The 24,166-nt window shown below is 46.6% G+C and overlaps 1 protein-coding gene across 1 annotated transcript in view; it reads left to right on the top strand.

The window, feature by feature from the left end:
• EML5 (EMAP like 5) overlaps window positions 1-24,166 on the top strand; it is a 1,994,219-nt gene that overhangs the window by 1,287,459 nt on the left and 682,594 nt on the right. The window contains exons 23-24 of the mRNA XM_069208148.1: window positions 17,419-17,550; window positions 20,200-20,288. Of these exons, the coding sequence (XP_069064249.1) occupies window positions 17,419-17,550; window positions 20,200-20,288 (221 nt within the window). The remainder of the gene's footprint in view (window positions 1-17,418; window positions 17,551-20,199; window positions 20,289-24,166) is intronic.

Raw genomic sequence — 24,166 nt, 5'->3', positions numbered from 1 at the left:
AAGCAGAGTGTTTACAAGAGAACTAGTGGTATGACTTGGTTGCAATGGCATTGGATGTGTAGATCAGCGTTCTGCGCCAGATGCCTACCTCTGAGAAAGAAAGCTATGGCTTCAGCCCTGATGGTGCCGCTGGAACACCAATGTGAAAAAAACACTTCCAAAATTAGAGCAACTCTGTGTGGCTAAGGAGGCCGCATCAGCCAAGTGGCCTGGACAAGGATGGACCAGCATTCAAATAACACACAGGCCATAGTTGAAATAGGAACATGTACCCTGACACATCCTTGCTGGAGTGGGGGACCCACAGAGAAAGGGCAGATAGTTCAATAAGTGGTGACAGCTGAGAGAAAGAAGACTCCCATAGTGGAGAGACTCTGGAGCTTCACTGGCAGTAAGAATGGGAAGAAGGGCCTTATCCACACATTTTTCCATATTGCAGTTAGGCTATGATAGGGAAGTGGAGCAGGGCAACTGGGTGCTCCTAAGGCCTGCAGCGAAAACACCAGCACTAATTGAAGATGAGACCACAGCATGCACAGTGAATCTATCCAAAACTCACATAACATCAAGGAAACCAGCATATATAGAACACATAGTGGGTTATCTCCTGCTATTATAAACCTCACAAAAGAACTCTGTGGGTCATAATAGTACAGTGCAAAACAGACTCACTTAAAACACAGTTATGGACGTTGGTGTCATAATGTATCCAGGCAGGAGAGGTTTCAAGGCAAGGAAGCAAACCTGAAAGCATCATATTAAATATAGGAGGCCCAATACTATCCTCTAATTAGAGACACTAAACAAGGGGTAGCAAGACAGAATGCACACATTAAGAGTAGGTGATATAGAGGTGATCTTCTTTCCTGACGAACAATTAGAAATTCCAAACACATAGGCACTGTGAGGTGAATAAACTATGGAACTTGAAATGTGCGATTGCAAAGGGGAGAAAAAACTGAACTGCACAACTCTGAGTAAATCCCTCAACATGGCAATTGCAAAGCTCAACCAGAACTTTAATGACACAGTGCAGAATGTTAAAATGTCAGGAAGCAAGAGAACAGAATTCTGGCAGTGGTAAAGGAGGGGACCTTGTGCCAGAGGGTGAAAATGAAGGCCATGGCACCAGTAGTTTTGTGAAGCACCTCTCCATGGCCGTCTTAGAGGAAATAGCATCAGTGAAAACATCTGCAGCTGCTAAACAAGGACATCAGAAAAGATGTGATAGATCTGTGTGAGAAAGTAACATTGGAGGAGAATACAGATGAAACAGTCAATATGGTACAGTACAAAGCTTGTGTGCTTGTATTGGAAGAGCTATGCATTATTTAGCAGGAGAAGCAGGAGAACTTCGAAAATCGCTCAAGAACAAATAATGTGAGGACTAAAATGATGCTCAAGGGAACAGAGGGCAAAGATATCAAAGCCTATGTACAAGGTCTTTTTGCTGCTGTAATGGACAAATCTAGCAGCTCTGCATTATGACTGGACCGAGTGCCCAGAACAACCGTGAACAGCAGAGCCAGCCACTTGCTACCAAACATATCTGATAGCAACGTCTAGCTGCAGATTCCATACCTTTGATATTCCCAAGGCATCAGGCTGGATCTGGAAACTTTTGCTGAGCAATACTCCTTGTGTGCGCTGTTGGGTGGCTCATTCTGCTCCATGTGGCATTGTTGGCGATGAATGTGACATTGCGGTCACCTATATAGGCGCCACTTAGGGACGCAGGCTTCATTTCTTTTCATTCCACGCCAGTTAGCTCAGATCCGAAGAGAGCTACCCCTCAGTTGATTTTTGACTGGTCTTTTTTCAACCTTTTGTCAAGATTTTTGTGGAGTGTGTTGAGGAATGTCGTTGAAGAAGCTTGGATTTAAAGTGTATGGCGCCTGTCACTGCACCATGTCTGTCTCTGACCCCGATCTCGCTTGCCTGTGGTGCCTCTAGCATGACCATGACTCCCAAGTCGTGGTCGGACTGCGGGGTCATGGTGCTGAAGGCTTTGAAGGAGCAGTCTGTAAAGCTGCTTGCGGCTCAGCAATCGGCAACCCTGGTGCGCGCAACTCTGAGAAGATCTTGGTCCCAGTTGAGAAGGAGGTTGCAGGACAGATCTTGGAGTCCCAAGTCTTCTTCTTCCCATTCAAGGTCCCCGGGACACTCAAGAAAGAGGCACAAGAAAAAGGAAAAGTCCAAGGGGACTTCTTCTTCACCTCCTCCGTCGCCTGATGAGTGGGGAACATCGGCGTTCCCAGCACAGGTCTGCAAAGCCGTCTGCCAGTTCGACTCCGCACCTCCCAACCTTTCCGGGAGCCAGATCGACATCCACTCAGATTAGATTAGAGAGTTGTACGAAGCCATGTACTGCGTATATAAGCGGGCTGACCCCTCTGGCATGCCTTCGGGACCCACAGGGTTGGGGAGACTTTGACCGGATCCACACCAGTGGCTTCGGCCTCCATGCTGGCAGAGGTTCAGGGATCCGAGTCCGGACTGGCACCCGTCGTTCCCATGCAACCTTCTCTGGCGCTGGCCCGATGCCACTTGTGCCAGCCCCATTCTCATCTTAGATGATCCAGAGCCGGAACAGCATTGCTCAATGCCGACTCCGGCGCCAACTGTGCCTACATGTGCCAGATCATTGCCTGAACAGAATTTTTCACACCTAGGCATGAGTGAAGAGTGGGTGGGGTCACTAGACCCTTTAGAAAGCCAGCTGGAAGCACCTATGGATTGGTATGAGGAGCTAGGAGAGGCCAGTGGTCTGGATACCTCACCACATACTGGTTTTCGCTCTCCACCCACTGTGGCTATGGAGGAGGGAGCATCATATGCAATGGTGGTGCACAGGGCAGCAGAGATCCTTGACCTTGAACTGTCCTCAGTGCTGGTCAAGACAAACATCTTGACAGAGATGCTTCAACCCCGGGCTTCCTCATCTGAACCGCTCGTGCCCTTCAATGAAGCACTTATAGACATCCTTCTAGGCACATGGTCCAAGCCTGGCACAAGGGCTCCCGTGAATATGACGATTGCCCACCGCCATCTCCAAGCTCCGGGAAAACTTAGCTTTCTCACCCAGTACCGCACCCCAGAGAGTTGGGTTGTCCAAGCCTCTACTTCCCAAGGTGCAATCATCTTGGGAAGCAGTTGTTTTCTTCCACCAGCCTGGCACTGAGGTCGGTGAACACCTCAGGCCTATTCAGTTGTTTCTTGCGCACGATTTGGGATACAGTTGCACAAGTGCTGCCTCAGGTCTGGGAGGATGCCGGGCCATACTCTCCCAAGCAGAGAAAGATGAGAGAGACGTAGCTAAGCTCACCATCCATTGTGGTTTAGACATGACTGACTTGCTGGGCAGAGCCGTTGCATTGACGGTGGCCTTAAGGTGCCACGCCTGGCTGAGGATATCTAGTTTCTCGTCGGATGTCCAAGCAAATCTGATGGACATGGCCTTCAATTGTATTCGGTTGTTCAGGGAGAATGCAGACTCAGCACTGGAGCACTTTAAGGACTCTCAGGCTACAACCAAGTCCTTGGGTCTCTCGGCAACCCCTTGTCCACTGACTGCCTTTCTCACCTTTCGTGGCTACGGAAGGGTCGTGGCACCACATCACTCCTACGCAGCCAACTCAGGGTTTGCGAGGATGTGGTGTCTTCAGACTTAGTGGGTCTACAGGCCAGAAGTCGTCTACTACACCCCCCTCCCCATAGCACTAGCAGAGGTGCCCCACAAACTCCAGACCCATTTTCCTGGACTTTGTGAGTGCAGGGACGACATTTTGGTTGTGCACTGGACATAGGTCACTACCTATATCCAGCTACATAATGGTAACTCCGAACCTGGGCTAGTTTGGTGTCAAACATGTTGGAATCATACCCTGTGACGGGCTGAGTGAGGTCCGCCCGCAAGGGAACCGGACTTGTGCTGTCGCTGCCATCGCTGCTCCAGACCTCAAAAGAGTCTGAGTAAGCACCTGAGGCGAACGTGAAAGGAGGCGGAGAAGAAGATGACCGGAAAGAGGACGAGGAGAGCCCGAGAACCGAGAAGAGCCTGAGGACTGGAGAGCGGATTCCTCACGAGCGACGAGAACCAAACACTACGGACGGAGTCCCGAGCACTGCGGGAACCCGGGGAGACGGAGCGCTGCATCCCGACACTCTTCTGGAGAAGCGTGGCAGTTCCAGGTGTGTGTGAGCACTGCCCTAAGGAGCGGGAGGGGGGAGGAAGGGGAGACTTAAGGAGAAAAGACCTGGGTACCTATAGTTGTAGGGGGGGCGGTTTGGTGGGGTATACAAAGGAGCACGATTGTATGAAGCAGCACCAAGGCACTGAGCACAAAATAAAATAAATACTATTGTGTGAATCAGCACCATAACACCGCACACAGAAAACCACAGAGACTAGAAAACAAGAAGCTCCCGACTGGTTGCTGGAGCAAGAAAAGAACAAGGGCAAGAAGACAGAAGTAGGAGATACCCCACCCTAAGGAGACAGATCAGAGAAGTAGGAAGGAGAGTAGAGGAAGGTATAACAGACCAAAGAAGGCACTGTGGCAGAGAAGGGGGGGTGAAGAAGTAAGACAAAACAGTTCAGGAGGAACAAAGGAAAGAAAAGACACCAGGTAAACAAGAGTGAAACAGAAAATAAGGAAAGGCAGGAAAGAGATAGAAGAGAGGAAGATACAAAAAGTCTGCAGTAGAAATCTCTTACCGTTATCTCTCTCTGTCTCTCCGTATGCGCTTCCCGGGGAACCTGTGAGATGAAGGGAACCAAAGAGAAGAATGAGAAGTGCGATCCTGGAGAACAGCATCCCACAAAGCTAGAAGAAAGAAAAGAGGAGAAGACAAGAACTACAAAAGCCCAAACCCTTATTAACATCAAATAAATATTACGTACATATATCTGACGACCGATTCATGTGTAATTACTACCTGCCAATATCACTACAAGTGGTGTCAGAAGTGGGATTTTGAGGACCACCACCATGGAGGAGAAGACAACTATGGCAGACATGATAGCTCAGCTGGCTGAGGGACAGCGACACCTCCAGCTGGTATGGGAGCAACAGATGAAAGAAGCCAAAGAAGAACGTGAGGCCTTACAGACAGCTCTGAAGAGTCAGACGACAGTTATGGCAAACCACCTGGTACACGAAACAGCACTGGGGAAGCTTACAGACACCATCGCACATACATCGCACATACAAAGGTACACCCAAATGTGCCAAGTAGTGTATTGCAGCGCTATCAGGAACAGGAGGACCCAGACTATTTCTTCACGAATTTTGAAAGAGTTGCCAGCATGGCAAACTGTCCAGAGGAGAAATGGGGCCAGTATATAGCCCCCACTACTCACAGGCCATTTGCAGGCCACTTACCAAGCTATCAATCCCGGTGGCACTTTACCTTACAGAGAAGTCAAGAAAACCATATTGGAACGAGTTGGGCTGGATAGTGAAAATTACCGCACAAGGTTCCGCCAAGTGAAGGGGCAACATCAGGAGAACCCTCGTACCTTGTACTACAGAGTCCAGCATGCAGCGGGGAGATGGCTGCACCCAACAGAAAAAAACAGGAAAGAAATATTTGATACTATAGTCCTGGAACAGTACCTAGACGCATTGCCTTCTACAACACAGAACTGGGTCAGACAGCATCCTGGACTGACTAACGAAACAGCTGTAGACCTTGCATGTGCCTATCATAGAGGCCCGGACTTCCGTGCTACGGCTAGCAGACCACCACCTTCCCCACCTGTTCGACCCACCATAACCAAAAGCAGCACCCATCGACAGGTACTGATACATGGTCCAGAACGTTCTCAACCAGTAGCTACGTCGGCTCCCGGCTATCCAGGCACGGGTCCCCAGTGCTATCACTGTTCGGAATGGGGTCATATCGCCAGACATTGCCCACACAGAAAGGATACCGAGGAACCCATGGAGATTGGATTGACGAGAGGGAGGGTTTTCTGGTCTGGAGGGGAGAAACCTAAGTACACCCTTTCTATCTTCATCAATGAGGTTGAAAGACTAGCATTAATAGACTCAGGGTGTAGCCAGAGTGTAATCCGGCAAGCTCTAGTACTACCCGGTCAAGAGGATCCACAAACCCAGGTCTTAATTGCATGCGTACATGGCGATCAACGGTATTACCCAGTGGCTACCATACGGTTGAATTGGAGAAATAAAAACGAGACATTACGGGTGGGGGTACTTTCCCAACTAGGCGAGGATATAATCCTCAGAACTGATTATGAGGACTTCCCCTCTCTCCTAGCTAAAGCAGGACAGGAACATACCTTGAGAACCTGGTGGGAGGAAGTACCCGTTGGATCAGAAATGGAGGAACCCAAAAAAGCCCGGGTTCTCCTCAGTAGAAAACAGAAACGAGAACAGCAACATTACTATGCACAGACCGTTCTACCGGGGGACAGACCAGAGACGGCCAGTAGAGTCTGCACTGTTACAGGAGACTTTCGGCAGAATCAACACGAGGACCCCTCTTTGAAATACGCATGGCACCAAGCATTGTCTCCAGAGGAACAGGGGGTAGGTCCCAGATTCCTGATCCAAAAAAACCTACTATATAGGAGACCCACTACAACGGGAGGAAAAGACTTACAATTAGTCGTACCTAGGAGTCACCGGCAGCAAGTGTTGCACCTAGCCCATGGAGACAACGGGGAAGAGCATCTGGGAAGAGAGAAGACGGAGGAAGCAGTGCTCAGATGCTTCTATTGGCCTGGGGTATTCGGGGAGATCCGTAAACATTGTTCGGAGTGTCCAAAATGCCAACTGTATAACCCCTCTCCACATAGACCCGTTCCCCTCCAACCCCTTCCAATTATAGACACCCCGTTTTCCAGGGTTGGGATGGATATTATTGGGCCTCTCACACCCTCAGTCAGGGGGCGTCAATATGTGTTAGTATTGGTGGACTATGCCACCCGGTATCCGGAAGCAATTCCCATACCCAGCATGCACACCAAAGCCATTGAACAAGCAATGATAGAGTTATTTTCCAGGGTAGGTTTCCCCAAAGAAATACTCACAGACCAAAGGGCCCCCTTCATGTCCAGACTCATGACAGAGGTGAGTCGCTCACTCGGGGTTAAACAAATCGGGACGTCTGTTTATCACCCACAAACAGACAGGTTAGTAGAGAGGTACAACAGGACAATTAAATCACTCCTCAGAAAAAGCAAATCTGAGGCCGGCAAGGATTGGGAGAGGAAATCGCCTCTTGTATTATACGCAATACGTACCCATGTCCAGACCTCCCTGGGACATAGCCCCTTCGAGTTGTTGTTTGGTAGACAGCCTCGTACACTACTCGACATGTTTGCTGAACAACGGGAAGAAACAGAGGAAGAAGTAAAAGATCTCTTATTGTATACACGAGACTTGCGAGACAGACTTCATACAGTGTGGGAAGAAGCCCACACCGCTTTACGAGAATCCCAGACAAAACAGAAGCAGGTGTATGACGCTAGAAGCGTAGTTCCTAGTTTGACAGTAGGAGACAAGGCGTTGGTCCTACTCCCTAGTAGTGAAAACAAACTGTTAGCTCGATGGCAGGGACCATATGACGTTATTGCACAAATTAATCCCATCACTTATAAACTGGCCATTCCCCAAGGAAACGGAAGGTAACAGATTTACCATATTAATCTCCTAAAAAAATGGCAAGAGCCCTCCAGTGGGCAGCCTGTCCGGTACATTGCACATGATACTACAGACGAAATCCCGTACCCCTCCCTCTCCACCCAAAACCTTTATGATACGCCACGACCATGGATAAATCCCGCACTAACAGAACCCTGTTGTAAACAACTCACCCAACTGATAGATAAAAACCAAGATGTCTTCTCTAAGTGGCCTGGTAGAACAGATCTAGTGCAACACAACATTCGGCTCAATGTAGATAAGGTCTTCCGGCAGAGACCATATCGCATTCCGGAAGCTAAGAAGGCAATTATAGAACAGGAAGTCCAGTCCATGTTGACAGCTGGTATTATTGAGCCGTCAGCCAGTCCCTGGTGCTCGCCGGTTGTACTAGTCCCCAAACCGGACGTGAGTACCCAGTTTTGTGTAGATTATAGACAGGTCAATGACCTAACCCACTTTGAGGCCTACCCCATGCCACGTATTGATGAGCTTATTGAGAGATTAGGCCAAGCCAGGTACCTATCTTCCCTCGACCTCACAAAGGGTTATTGGCTAATACCCATGAGAACAGAGGACAAAGAAAAAACAGCTTTTGCCACCCCTTCAGGACTTTACCAATTCACTATCCTACCTTTGGACTTCACGGGCACCTGCCACCTTCCAGAGACTCATGGATAGTATCTTACGGGCCTTATCGTCAGTATGTAACGGCATATCTTGATGATATTGTCATATACAGTAAGACATGGGGTGACCATATGGCACATTTAGACGACGTTCATGGGCCTTACGAACAGCTCAGTTAACAGCAAATCCAGAGAAATGTTGATTAGGACAAACCAGCATCAAATATTTGGGCTATGTAGTGGGGGAAGGCCAGGTTAGCCCACAGGTGGAGAAAATAGAGGCCATCAAGAACATACCGTTCCCTAAGAAGAAAAAAGATATCAGAGCCTTCTTAAGATTAATAGGCTATTATCGTCGGTTTATTCCACAGTTTTCTACTATAGCAGAACCTCTTACTAATCTGTTACAGAAAACTTGTCCCAATATTCTTTCCCCTCCCACTGTGTCTGAACAAAAAAGCTTTGACCGACTAAGGTCCACACTCACCTCGGGTCCGGTGTTATGTTTACCCGGACTTCCATAAGCCTTTCATTTTACAAACTGACGCCTCCGATGTGGTTCTTGGGGCGGTACTGTCCCAGACACAGGAAGATGGGATGCAACATCCCATTTTATACATCAGCAGAAAGCTCCTCCCGAGGGAAAGACACTATCCCACTATCGAAAAGGAATGCTTGGCAATAAAATGGGCCATAGAATCCCTTCGGTACTACCTGTCTGGCAGGTCGTTTACCCTAGTTACCGATCATGCTCCTCTCACCTGGCTCACTCATAACAAGGACACAAATTCCCGTATCCTGCAATGGTTTCTTTCCTTACAGCCTTTTTCCTTTCAGGTTCAACACCTCCCGGGGAACCAAATTGCGAACGCTGATTTCCTGTCCCGATATCCGACGTCCGAGCGTCCTGAACGGCCGCTCTCTAGGGGAAGTGTATGTGACGGGCTGAGTGAGGTCCGCCCGCATGGGAACTGGACTTATGCTGTCACTGCCATCGCTGCTCCAGACCTTCCCAGCTTCCAACCCGTGATTGGCTGTCTACATCTCTGATGCGGGAAGCCGGGAGGTCAAAAGAGTCGGCGTAAGCACCTGAGGCGAACGAGAAAAGAGGTGGAGAAGAAGACGACCGGAAAGAGGACAAGGAGAGCGCCCGAGAACCGAGAAGAGCCTGAGGACTGGAGAGCGGATTCCTCACGAGCGACGAGAACCAAACACCACGGACGGAGTCCCGAGCACCGCGGGAACCCGGGGAGACGGAGCGCTGCATCCCGCCACGCTTCTGGAGAAGCGTGGCAGTTCCAGGTGTGTGTGGGCACTGCCCTGAGGAGCAGGAGGGCGTAGAGACAAAGGAAGGGGGGAGGAAGGGGAGACTTAAGGAGAAAAGACCTGGGTACCTATAGTTGGAGGGGGCAGGGTTTGGTGGGGTATACAAAGGAGCACGATTGTATGAAGCAGCACCAAGGCTCTGAGCACAAAATAAACACTATCGTGTGAATCAGCACCAAGGCACCGCGCACATAAAAGCACAGACTAGAAAACAAGAAGCTCCCGACTGGTTGCTGGAGCAGGAAAAGAACAAAGGCAAGAAGATAGAAGTAGGAGATACCCCACCCTAAGGAGACAGATCAGAGAAGTAGGAAGGAGAGTAGAGGAAGGTATAACGGACCAAAGCAGGCACAGTGGCAGAAAAAAGGGGGTGAAGAAGTAAGACAAAACAGTTCAGGAGGAACAAAGGAAAGAAAAGACACCAGGAAAACAAGAGTGAAGCAGAAAATAAGGAAAGGCAGGAAAGAGATAGACGAGAGGAAGATACAAAAAGAGTGCAGTAGAAATCTCTTACCGTTATCTCTCTCTGTCTCTCCGCATGCGCTTCCCGGGGAACCTGTGAGACGAAGGGAACCAAAGAGAAGAATGAGAAGTGCGATCCTGGAGAACAGCATCCCACAAAGCTAGAAGAAAGAAAAGAGGAGAAGGCAAGAACTACAAAAGCCCAAACCCTTATTAACATCAAATAAATATTACGTACATATATCTGACGACAGATTCATGTGTAATTACTACCCCCCAATATCGCTACATACCCCAATACTATTGCACGTATTGGAAGTATGATTCCATGCACTATGGGGCTCCTAAGAGGACCCCCAGCATTGCGAACACTAGTCTTACAGGGTTTTGCGGGCAGCCCAAGCTGCTGCCCCCCTCAGAGTGGTTTCTGCCCCCTTGGAGAGGGAGGTAACACCCCCTCCCTTTGGAAACAGGTGTAATTGGCTGGGAGGGGTAGCCTCCCCAAGCTACTGGTATGCTTTTAAGGGCATATTTGGTGCCCTCCGTGCATAAACCAGTTCACGCTGGTTCAGGGACCATCAGTTCCTCCTCTGGCACGAAACTAGACAATGGAAAGGGGAGTGACCACTCCCCTGTCCAACACCCCCCTAGGGGTGGTGCTCAGAGTTCCTCTAGAGGGTACCTGGGTTCTGCCATCTTGTTTCCAAGGTTGGCAGGGAACTCTGGGAGCATCTGAGTGGCCAGGCCAGGCAGGTGACGTCACAGCCCCCTCCTAATAGGTGTTTACCTGGCTAGGTGACCAATCCCCCTTTTAGGGCTATTTAGAGCCTCTCTCTGTGGTGGGTCCTCAAATTCAGCTTGCAAGACCCCAGCAGGATTCCTCTGCAACTGCCTCTTCGACTTCTGGCCACTGGAAATGCGACTGGACCCTCCAGGAACCAACAACGCTACGAAACCAGGAACAAGACTCTTCTGCAACTTTGTTTCCACAACTCCTGCCAGCTTTGCAACATTTTCCCAGCTGTGCATCCTCAGAAGACAGCAACTCTTCAGCCTGCACAAGACGAAGAAGGAATCTCCTTTGGACTGAAGGAGTCACTCCTGTGCATCCGCAGGTGCCTGCTGCAACGATGACTGGCTGTGTGGATCTCCTCTCATCCTGAGCTGCTTGGATCCTACATCACGGGTAGTGGTCCGGAGTAGTCCTCTTGGTCCTCTCTGCCAGCAGTCCAACTTTGGTGGAGGTAAGCTTTTGACCTCCCATGCAGGACAGTAACTCGTGTACCACGTCTCTTGCAGCTGCAAAGGCTTGTTGGCATCTCCTCCAAGGGATCTTCAGGTGATATGTAGCGCCAGTCCCCAGCACTCCTTCCTGCAATGCACAGCTCTCTGTGTGGTTTTCCTGCGGCGTTGGATCCCTTTCTATAGTGCTGCGTGGGCTCCTTCTGCAACTTCTGTGTCCCGCCCTTTGAGACTTCTGTGGGTGCTGCCTTTGCTCCTGTGGACTCTGTGTCGCTGAGGGTCCCCTCTGGCTCCCCCTCCTGGGTTGAGTCCTCCTGGGCCTTGCTGGTCCCCAGCAGCTCTGCTTTCCCACTAGCCACCAGTTTGCCTTTGCCAAGGCCTGTTGGTGGAATTCCTGCACCGACACTCGTCTGCAATCTTCACTCCAGCGTGGGATATCTTCTGCAACTGTCAGGAACTCTTCTCTGGCTCCATGGCTGCAGTGTTGACCTGTTCTTCCTCACAGTCAACCAACTCCTGCAAGTACAGCTGGGTGGGTAGTAGCTTGTACTCTTCCTGAACTCCACTGACACTTTTGGACTTGGTCCTCCTTTCTCCACAGGTCTTCTTCCCCAGGAATCCATTGCTGTTTTCATGCAGAGTTCTCTGGGTGCCTTCTTTTCTTCTCTTCCTTCCTTTTAGATGGTTTGGGGGAATTCCAGTATTTTACTCCTGCTTTCCTGTTCGCTGGGGTGTACTGTGTTACTTCCCTCTGTGGTTTATCAGTACTCGCAGCTCCCCTCTACACATTCCACTTACCTAAGTGGGGGTCCTGTGTTCGCATTCAATTTTTTTAGTATATGGTTTGGGCTCCCCCTAGGGTCACTATTAGTTATCTACCTTTGCACTGTTTTCTAACCTCTTCTATGTCTATTTCTGATCACTAGTATACATATTTACTGTGGTTACTTACCTCCTAAGGGAGTACTGCATTTTTTTAGTAATTTTGGTACTGTGTCACTAAAATAACATACCTTTATATTTTGTAACACTGTGTGGTTTCTTTTATGTGTGTAAGTGCTATGTGACTACAGTGGTATTGCATGAGCTTTGCATGCCTCTTGGTTTAAGCCTTGGCTGCTCAGCCATAGCTACCTCTAGAGAGCCTGGCTTTTAGCCACTGCCTACACTGCACTAAGAAGGGATACCTGGACTTGATTTAAGGTGTAAGTACCCTAGGTACCCACCACACACCAAGCCAGCTTCCTACAAGGGCCATGTTTGCCCAGTTGGAGGGAGAATACACCATCATCTCCTCCACTTGAAGTCTATAACGCCTGATGCATGGGTACTGCGGATCATAAGGAAGCTCTATGCCCTGCCTTTTCAGTCACGTCCTCCTGTCCTACCAATCTTCGAACGGCAGACGTAGGATAATTTATCTCTGCTCCAAGAGGAAGGTAGGGCTCTCCTGGCCAAGACAGCCAACAAAATTCCGGATGTCACAAGTAGGCAGTGGTTGCTATTCCTGCTACTTTCTGATACTCAAGAAGAAGTACGGCCTCCGCCTATTCTAGACCTGCTGACTGTAAATCTCTTCCTCAAAAAGGAGAAGTTTAGGATGCTCATGTTGGCTCAGGTCTTGTCTGCCCTAGACCTAGAAGGCTGGTTAATAGTGTTGGGCTTGCAGAACACATATTTTCATGTCCCTATCCTGCCGGCCCACAGGCATTACCTGCGGTTCAAGGTTGGCCACGAACACTTTCAGTTCACCATACTGCCATTTGGCTTTACCAGTGCCCGTTGGGAGTTCAGCAAAGTGATGGCGGTGGTTGCAGCTCATCTGCGCAGGTTAGTGGTGTTGGTCTTTCCCTACATTGACAACTGGCTGTTGAAGGTGGATTCGCCCCAGGCTGTCGTCGCCCACCTCCAGACTATGGTGAACCTCTTGCATTCGGTTGGGTTCACTATAAACATGCAGAATTCACAACTGACTCCCTCTCAGATGCTCTCTTTCATAGGAGATGTTCTGGACACAGTGCAGTTTCGGGCTTTTCCTCCCAAGCAGCGAGTCCAGGATATTAAGGCTATGATACTGCTGGCTGGGTCCAAACTGGAATGGCATGGGCAGCAAAAAAACGATGGATTTAGGCCCAGATCACTGTACTGGGGGTGAATGTTTGACAATGTTCAGCATTCCGTCCATCACTTGTTGTTTTTGCTATGATACTGCTGTTTCAGCCTCTGTCCTGGGTTTCGGTGAGACTTGCTCTGAAGCTGCTGGGCCTTATGACCTCCTGCATCCTGGTGGTAAAACATGCCAGATGGCATATGCAGGCACGGCATTGGAATGTGAAGTTCTAGTGGGCGCAACATCCGGGCAATCTCTCCGATATGGTCCATATCTTGGAGGGAACTGCAAATGACCTGCAGTGATGGATTAAGTACCATGATTGAGTCAGAGGCAGACTTTTCTCCTTTCCCCAATCAGACCTCACATTAGTGACTGACACGTCACTCTTGGGATGGGGTGCCCATCTGGGAGAGGTGGAGCTCAGAGGACACTGGCCTCCGGCGGAATCCAAACTCCACATCAACATGTTTGAGCTTAGGGCCATCCAACTAATGTTGAAAGCATTTCTCCCCTCTCTCAAAGGAAAGTTAGTGCGGTTGATCACTGACCATATCTCTGCCATGTGGTACTGCAACAATTAGAGTAGGGTGGGTTTGTGGACCCTTTGTCAAGAGGCCTTGCATATCTGGACATGGCTGCAACAGCAGGGCATAACCCTGGTGGTTCATCACCTGGCAGATTCTCCAAACGCCAGGGTGGACAAATTCAGCCATTGTTGCCTAGCAGATCGCAAGTGGGGCCCCATCCAGAAGTGAGGCAGGGTCTCTTTCAGCAATGGGGAGATCCTTGGTTAGATCAGTTCACCTTTGCAGAGAACGGACACTGTCACCAGTTTTGTGCATTGGAGTTTTCAAGGCGGCACTCACTCAGCGGTGCTTTTCGCCATGAGTGGAGCTTAGGCCTTCTATACGCCTTTCTGCTCATACCACTTCTGCGCAGAGTTCTCAGGAATATCAAGAACGACTGGGCCCATGTCAATCTTGTGCCTCTGGACTGGGCATTGAGATTCTGGTATCCGGAACTTCTTAAAATAAGCATCCATCCTCCAATCAGGTTGCCCCTTTGGGAGGATCTTCGGTCACAGCAGTAGGGGAGGGTTCTTCACCCGTCAACTCTACACCTTCATGCGCAGAGATTGAGCGGTTGAAGTTGACAGCTTTCAACCTTCCTCCTGAAGTCTGTATCATTGTCTTGGCAGCCAGGCATTCCTCTACAAAAACAGTATACGCCTGCCGTTGGCAAAGTTTTGTAAGATTTTGTGCAGAGAAGTCTATAGATCCTCTCTCTGCTTCTCTATCTGATATTCTCCTCTTCATTCTTTCTCTGGCCCAACAGGGTTCCTCTTTGGGGACACTGAAGAGCTGTCTCACTGCTCTGTGAGCCTTTCTGCGGTTGCCTGATCAATCCTCTCTTTTCGAATCCTCTATTGTAAGTAGGTTTCATAAAGAGCTTGTAAATATGTTTCCCACATGTCCTTTGTGCACTCCTTTTAAGCGTTTGCATAATTGTCCCCTCCGGCTGCTCACTATTAGGACAGCCTTCTTAGTGCCAATAACATCTGTCCAGAGGGTGAGTGAGATACAGGCATTATTGTCTAAACCACCATATCTCAGTGTTTCTGGAAAAGGTTGTGCTATACACATGTGCTTCTTTCCTTTCTCAGGTGGTAACCCCATTCCATCTAGGTCAAACTATCACCTTGCCCACCTTCTTTGCTCCTCAACATCCCTCTAAGGAAGAGGAGTACTTCACCGGCTGGACCCCAAAAAAAGCATTGTCGTTCTACCTTGACCCATGAAAGAGTTTCGGGTGGACGACCAACTCTTGGTACAGAAGCGGACCATTTTGCGCTGGGTCATTCAGTCTATTAAGATCTGCTACGCCCTGGCTAAGAAGCAGCCTCCCGAGGGCTTGCGGCCCATTCCACCGGGGAACGGGGAAAAGCTGCTACCATGGTGTTAGCACATGGAGTACTAGTCTTTGTCATCTGCTAGGCAGCAACATGGGCATCTCTGCACATGTTCGCCAAACACTACTGCCTGGACAGTCAGGTCCACAGGGATGGGCATTTCGCCTGTTTGTTTCTGCAGGACTTTTTAGTATAAAACATTTGTCTGCAGCCCACCACCAGGAGGATATGGCTTGATTATCTAATCAAAGTAAAGGAATCTGCAGCTTGAAGTAGCTATCAGATGAACAAGTTACTTACCTCTTGTAGCGCATTATCTGGTAGAGTCTCTATCTTGCTGCAGATTCCTTACACCCACCCATGCCTCCCCGCTCTGCAGACTAGTTTGCTAGGGTTAGGGTGAGCCCTTTTTCAGGGCCCTAGTTTTGACACACATTGCACCAGTTCTTGTTAAGGCTCTGCTCTTCTGGTGTGGAAAGTTATGATAAAGTAACTGATGCCTGCACGCCTGGGTGGCGCCTATGTAGATGACCACAACATCACATTGAGCGCCAATGACGCCACGCGGAGCCGAATGGAGCCACCTGACGGCGTGAGCAGAGGGTATTGCTGAGCAAAAGTTTTCTGATCCAGCCTGACACCTGGGTAAAATCAAAGGTAAGGAATCTGCAGCTAGAGAGAATCTCTACCAGATAATACGTTACCAAAGGTAAGTAACTTGTTTTTTAGTGGGGTTCCACTACTATAAAGATACAGAAACTTCTAATGTTGAAACTAATGTAGAATGGTGATCTCTCCTAATGGCTTACAAATGCAAATCTATAAAGGTATTCAGATCAATAACAGACTTTCTCAGGGGCATGGAGTTATAGTACTACTGGGGATATCAGTTAAGAATTTCATTTTCTTGGGAAGGCACTCAGCACAAAACCAAATCAGCCAAGGAGACGTACAAGAACCTGGGCATCTCAAAGGATGAGAAAACTCCTGAAGACACAAAGAGCATAGTACCAGATGTCTGCAGTATGTGGCAGAACACCAACAATGAAGCCCTCAGCAAAAGTACCACAGGCGGAGAAGATGTAAGCCCTTTGACAAACCAGCTGAGTGAATGGTGATCAAGAGGAGGACTTGACATACTGGGAGTCTGAGAATTGACAAAGGCTAGTGACAAGAATAGGAGAAGTTGTTTTCAAAAGAAACATTGGACAAGTTTGATATTCTTTATCTTTTAGTGGATAGAAGCAGGGCTTGGAGACGAAGGTGGTGGGTGACAGGGTCAGAGGCACATGGTGAAAACACCACTACAATAGTTGATGCAGGGAGGAGAGTAAAGAAGATATATGCCCCTTAGGCTTTATGCATCACATAAAAGGATGGTCGGTGCATCAGACAACGTTTAGAATGGAAGGGAGAGATGATGGTGAGAACTCAAGCATATGTTTTCATTGCAGTTTTGGACAACCAATTAGTTTCAGCAAAGACTGCAGTTGGTTGGGAATGATAAGTTAAACGGGGGCGTTGGAATCTATTTGAAGGGGAGGAGTCCAACTGTTTATGTGGAAGGAAGCATTACAGAAACTGTCTTATGAGGGACAAATTAAACGGGAAAGCTGTGTCTGGGGAAGTTCTCTAACAAACAAGTGATAGGAATTGTGGCCTATATGTTCCCTTTTTCTAACAAATTGGACTGAATAATCCTGCTAAATGACTAGTAATCGTACAGTAGTTGTAAAAGGAAGCTACCAGTGTTGCAAAAACACATTACTGTCTCATAACTACTATGAAATTCCGGAGCTCTTGATACTGGATATCCGGGTCTGGCGTTTATCAGAGGACACTTTCTGTGTGTTTCATTACGGACAACGTAGGCAAACCATAAATTAAACTAGATGGGTGTAGCACTCTGTATCTGCCATCAGCATCTGTGTGTCTATTTTGCCGAGTTTATGACCCACATTACAGTTATTTCACAACTTTGGGCACTGTGCTATTTTGATGGAAATGTAATGAAGTAGGTTATGATTTAATTACATTTGGTTGTATCTTGACAATCTGTTGCAGGTACTGGAAAATACTTGGCGGTGGCCTCCTATGATAGCTTTGTCGACATTTACAGTGTGATGAGCAGTAAACGAGTGGGTATCTGCAAAGGAGCCTTTAGCTATGTGACACACCTAGACTGGGACAAGAGAGGTAAGTCATCCACACTGAGGTTCTGAAAAGGAATTACCAATACAAAACTGGATTTCTTAATCTATTTCAAGAACATCAGTCTACCAACTCCAAATATGAGAAAATAGCAATAATGCAAACCGACAAATTGAACACCGCCTCTTCATCCTGGATGGAAATTACTTTTCTCCTACTGTCCTACTTTCATTAGTGCACTAGATTTAGGACCCATCTTAAAGGCTGATGTGATGCTACACTTTTGCCTAACAGTTCCAGGTCCACTCCTAAGTACTTAAAATAAGAGGGTGGAAAGGCAGCATTTTGTTATCAATGACGAAGGGAGTTGTGAAAAGAAGTTGAATCTCTTTTTTCAACTTAGACTATATGGCCCGATTTAAATGATGGTGGTGTGTATACCCCATTGCAGAGGTGACTGAGTACACATACCACCAACATGAAGATCCCATGTCTAATTTACATGTGGGCACACCTTGGGTTTGACTACATTGGTGTTTACTCTGTCACTCCCAAAGATAAACCTCCCTGGCGGCCCAACGGAGTAAGGGGCATCAGAGAAATGGCTAAATGTCCACCCACCCAATTAGGATGGGCTGACATGTAGCCATTTATTTATTGTACATCACCGCCAGGCAAACCCAGGCTGTGAGGGATAGTAAAAACCAAATAATGCTCCACCGTGAATGGAGTTGGCTCTCATTGCAAGCGATGCATTATTTTTTTTTATTTTTAAAATGAAGATTCCAATTTGGAATTTTCTTCTTGAAAATAAAAAAATACAACTGTCTAGCGCAGGGTTGCGTCATGCTGACACAGTCCTGTTTCAAACAGCGATATGTACTGACAAGAACCACATTGACGGCGGTTCATACTAGTGCTTTATAAAAGATCACCTGCTTAGCGGTCATTTATAAATTTGACAGGCGATTCCTCTGTCATGGGTATGGTGTAGTTTACTCCATCCTCATGACGGAATGGCATGACGGCCATCTATATGTAAATCTGGCACATAGGGCTAGATGTACGAAAAAATGGGTTTGCAACTCGCAAATTGCGAGTCGGGGCGACTCGCAATTTGTGAGTCGCAAACCCGGATGCTGGATGGTGTTCCTGACACCATCTGCGAATCGGAAGGGGGTCGCAAAGACCCACCTCATTAATATTAATGAGGTGGGTCGCAATTTGCGACCCCCTTCCGATTCGCAGTACTCACAGGGATGGTGGCCTGCCGGAGACAGCAGACCACCATGTCTGTGACTGCTTGTTAATAAAGCTGTTTTTTTTTTGTATTGCAGCCCGTTTTCCTTAAAGGAAACGTTCTTAGAGGAAGGTTTTTGTTTCTTTTTTTCAGAGCCATTCACAAAGGGGAAGGGGTCCCCTTCCCTTTTGCGAATGGGTTAGCACCCGTTTGAAATGAGTGCTAACGGCGAATTGCTTTGCGACCGCGTTCGCGGTCACAAAGCAATTCTACATTGCGATGCGAATCGCAAAAAGGAAGGGGAACACCCCTTCCTATTTGTGAGTCGCATTCCCATTTTGCAAGTCGGTAACCAGGTTACCGACTCGCAAAATGGGAATGAGCATCGCGATGTGCGTTTTGCATGGCGCAAACAGCGAAATTCGCTGTTTGCACCATGCAAAACACTTTCTACATCTGGCCCATAGTCTTTTGAGTTTATAGCAAACATTCATTTAAGAAGAGCTATTATCATGCTAAAAGAAAAATAGTATTTTAGGCTAGAGTTCCCATGTAATAGTGGTGGTGTTTCAAGTCACCTCTTTTGTGGTTTTCATCTCAGCTTTGTTCCTTTACAACACTCAGAGAAAACATAGGAAACATCACTAAAGTAACCTGAACAATTATTCCTGTTATCGGTTTGATATACTTTGGTGGTGGGAGAAGGAACTAGCGGAGGATAAGTGTAAAACCATATGGTCCTCTGCCAAAGCTTTACAAAACAATTCATTGTGAGGCATCACCTCCCGGCATTCACTGTAACCACAGAGGACTCCCATTACTCATCTGATGTAGCCACACAAAACGCTTGAACGGAAAAACTCTGCACTAGCCACTTCATCCTTTAGGAGAGAATGAGTACAACTTGAAACAAATACTGCTTATCTCCCTCTGCTAGGCTCTGGCATCTATATATAGTCCGACTGACCCTCAAGTTTCTGCATAAAAACCTTAAATATTTCATCAACAAGTTCTCTTTACGCTGTGAACCAAAGTGTTGTCCCCATTCATAAGTCCTAGTCAGTCATGATGATGCACTTTTAATACATCATCTTAGGAGATGGAAAACCATTAGTCCTTTGGGGTAACAAAAACAAGTTGTAGAAGCTGTCGGAGACCAGGATGCTTATCCAATGCTATTTTATTGTTTTTTTTAGCTCTGACATATGTTTCACAATGTTTTTACCGGGTGTAAAATCAGAAATCAATTGAAATTCAATGTGTAGGCAAAACCACTGTAAACCAAAAAGGCATATGCACCTTTTCCCATAGTTAACTCTGTCCTTATATGGTTTGTAAGAAATATTAATGAATAGGTTGAAGTACCCAAGAAACATAGACCTCTAGATCGAAACTTCGTAAAAGAGGTGTTTTGATAACCTGTCCTTATGCGTGTGCATGTGTTCTTTGCGCAGGTAAACTCTTACAAATAAACACCGGTGCGAAGGAACAGCTGTTCTTTGAGGCTCCTCGTGGGAAAAAGCAAAACATTCCAAGTCCAGAGGTAAGAACACAAGCCAGTATTAAGGCTACAGGAGCACAATAGGGCAAGCAAGTGAAGCATTCTCTTTTATGCTCACTTTCTAATTATTTGGAGTATACCTTGTTTCAGCTGCAGATATAATGATTGCTTCTTAGGTTTTGAAACCTATAATTCAATGGAATGATTTCACACCTACATGAAATATTTTCCATAATTTTCACGATTGACACGTCAGTCAGTCATTCAGTTCAACATTATTCGGCTGTGAGTAACCGTGAAAGCACACAAATATATGTTAAAACAGTTAAAAAATATTTACAGTTAATATCATGCTGTGTTAAAAAGCTAATTGAAATTCATACAAAAGGTCATAAAAAAGGCTTCCGGTGAGACATACAAGTAAACTACCTCAATATCTCTCCCACGTCACAAAAATAGTATTATTTTGCAAATACAGGTGAAAACAATAAAAATGTCATTCAAGAGGTCATAAAAGAGCCATCCTATAGGACATGCAGTTAATATGCTGCAATATCTCTTCGCTGTGGCTAGCAAACTTTTTTTTTTAGAATGAATTACCGCATGACAGACGTGCAGGTTGCCCAGTTGCTGTAAAGATAAAAAAGTGTGTTTATAATACCTAAGGTTGACGTCACGGAAGGGCGGGGCTAGAAAGGTAAAGGGTAAAAAATAGCATAAAATGAATAGTGATTTGCTTAGAATAGTCATCCCCTGAGCAGGGAAGGGAGGCTACCAAAAAATGAACCAGATTGAAGCGCACCCTAGAAAGAAGAAATCTTGCCCAAGCATCAGCTATTAGAGCCAAATAAGCATATATGGTACAGTTGTAATATTTAATGGCAGATTGAAAACACCAAGTTGAAATGCCTGTCTCGCCTCAACTCGTGCCTTCTGGCGTGCATTTTAAAAGCGTCCTTTCACCATAGCAATTGATTGTACGGAACTACTGTCTGGAAGTATATACAGACCTGGAGTTCCCAATTCGCTACAGATTCTTTTAATGTCTGTCAATCATGGGATATCTAGGATGTAGTCCGAAGCTAGCAATAAGAAATAATTTACCAGGAGAGTTTAGCTTTGGGGTTGCTCCATAGCCGCAGCCATAGAAGTGAATGATTGAGTTTAATACATCGTCCACATATCCTAAGCCAACTCCAGCATGGCATAATAAAGTGGGTGCAGATTGGGGTACGGCCAGAAGTATACACAGAAATCTGTTTTACACTTTTTGAGTGTGTTCTACATTGGGGTTCTCCTAACACATTGACACCATAAGTGCAGGTTGCAATATATTTACGCCTAGAAATATGCAAGATCTCCTTCAGTCGCTTATGGCCAAGTCTCATGGCAAATCAGAAAACTGAATCAATAGTTTTTTACAGTTGAAGGAACCTGACATTTAATAAGATCTTCCAGTTTTTGTTCCATCTGTAGAGATACCCAAATAGGTAAAGTGTTGGACTTTGGCCGCTTCCACCTCTGCTAGATTCATTTTTTTGGACTTGGCATACTTCGGGCAAAAGTTCATGCTTCAAGATTTCATCAAATTTGTTTTCAGCCCTAGATTGTCCCTAAAGGTGCAAAAGGCATCTGGAAGGATTTGCAGCCCATTTGTGGTTCTCGCCAGTAGAAACATGTCGTCCTCATATAGCAGGATGAGAACCAAAGAGGAACCCACTTTGGGCAAGTCCTTCCCCACAATGCACAGGAAACTTTGCAAGCCATGAATATAAAGCACACATAGGAGCCCAGCTGTATCGCAGCCGTGACAAATGCCCAAAGTTGAACTTTGACACATTTATTAAGCATAAAAATGACACTTTTCTACAGGCAGGGAAGTTAGTGAAATGTTGGACTTTTTGTTTGTCAGTCATAAATAAAAGAGAGAAATGTTTAATGGTGATGTTTAGATGCTATGGTTTTAAAAAACACGTATATTGCTTAGTTAAAAAACACGTTGCGGTGGCCGAGTAGTGGGCCTAGAGGAGTTGCCTCCATTTAGCTCCAAAGCGCCTCCATCTTCCTAGAACCCGTATAGTGGAGGTGTGTGGCATCTCCAACGGTGAGAGACGTCCCCTGATGGTCTAGCCACCCTAGAACCAGCAGTTTCACTCGGGAAGGGCACTTCCTGCCAGTGTATGGAGATTTGCTTACTGATCATATGACAGTCATCCTCCAATTGTCATATGTCCTCAAGGAGATCCCAGAGGAGCGTAGGTGTGTGTGTGTGTGTGTATACACACGCACACACACAACATGTCATACCTATAATTAGGAGGACCGACCATTGACTGTAATGAAGTGGGTATTTACTATTCTAACTCCAAACGTGCTTTGATAGTAGGGAAGGTTATAAAGCGGACCGAGGCAAATATAATTGCACTTTACGTTTTTTGATACATTCGTTCAAAACTACCTAAACACACTACGGGACCAGTCCTCATAACGCACCGGTCCTCACAAGGATAGTGTTTGTCTTGAACTTTCACTGTTTACCAATGCTATGAGGACCGAAGTGGTCCTCACAGCATGGGACACGCGAAAACACACCCACCCACCCAAACTGGTAAATCCAGGACAGAGTTTCCAATGAAAGATCATGTTTTGTATTGCTAATCACTTTGGCGCCATTTGACGAATCTTTTGAAATGTTCCCAAAAATAGGTTGATTTACCTGAGCTCTTTCTGGGAAAGTTTTGGTGTGATCCGTTAAGCAGGGGCTGAGGAAAATGGGGAGGAGGTCCTAAAATACAGTTTCCTCACGCATTTTCCATGGAGAGGTTTGAACAGCTCTACAGCCCAAACGACTAACCAGAACTACACAAAATTGGGAAGAAAGCTAGATCTTTTCCCAGAAAGTGTGCTTTTTTATATTTAGTGTAATTCTGTTCTGTAGTTTTTGATAAATTAAGGTTAAAAAACTATGGATATATTGACTCTGGGTTGAAATTCGAAAATTAAAGCCTTTTGATTGGTTGAGGGAGCTCATTCAGAGCAAAGGCTCTGCTTGGCTGGCTACAGCATGAAGGGAAATGTTGCAGAGGCCATTATAGGGCTTGGGAATGTGGACTCATTTCCGGACAATATTTTAAAATGTTTTTAAAAAAGGCCATAAGGGGTCATGGTAGAGAAAGGGGCAGCATCAGGCAAGATGTATTGTAAAAATGCAGGGTGACACATTTTGCTTTTTTTACAACACTTTTTGTTGTTTTTTATTTTGGAGCAAAATAAACATTACATAAAAACCTTGAGCTCAAGGTTTTTATGAGGTCATGAGGTGGCCTTGAGCTCAAGCGCGGGGTCACCTCATGACCATCAAGAAAATTAAGTATTCTGCAAGGAGGCATATATAATAGTGTTAGGAGGCAGTCAGTATTGTTACACAAATTCAAATAATCATGGCCATTACATGCTGGTGCATTCATTATTAATCCGATTTTTTCCACCCACACATCCTAGATTCGGTGGAACTTTTGTGGGACCCTCCTCGCCCTATGGAGCAGTTTCTCCAATGCATCACATAGGTGCTTTCCATCTATCCATTCCCGCAGGAGTGGGACCCAATCCTCCCGCCAGTCCCTAGCAAGATCTCTCTTTGCCACAGTGTATGCCGTTGCTGGGAGTGTGCGAGTTGTCAAGAGTCCCCAACAGAAATCATTATTCCCAGTAGCATAATTGTAGGGTTAAGGTCTAATGGATTACTCCAGTATTAGAAATTTCATAGATTCACATGCTTGAATCATTCCCCGTCGTCGAGATGGGAGTCCCCGGTGAATTATAATAGTAATGTTATGATAACTGAGGTGTATACAGGCTTAAAGCCTATCACATTAGTAGTCTATCCTTGTCTTTTTTGAGAAAAAAGACCTAAACCAGAT

This window comes from Pleurodeles waltl, chromosome 9 (assembly GCF_031143425.1).
Source record: "Pleurodeles waltl isolate 20211129_DDA chromosome 9, aPleWal1.hap1.20221129, whole genome shotgun sequence".
Taxonomy (NCBI): Eukaryota; Metazoa; Chordata; class Amphibia; order Caudata; family Salamandridae; genus Pleurodeles; species Pleurodeles waltl.
Note: the sequence above shows the minus strand (reverse complement) of the source record. Positions and strands in the feature narration are given on the sequence as shown.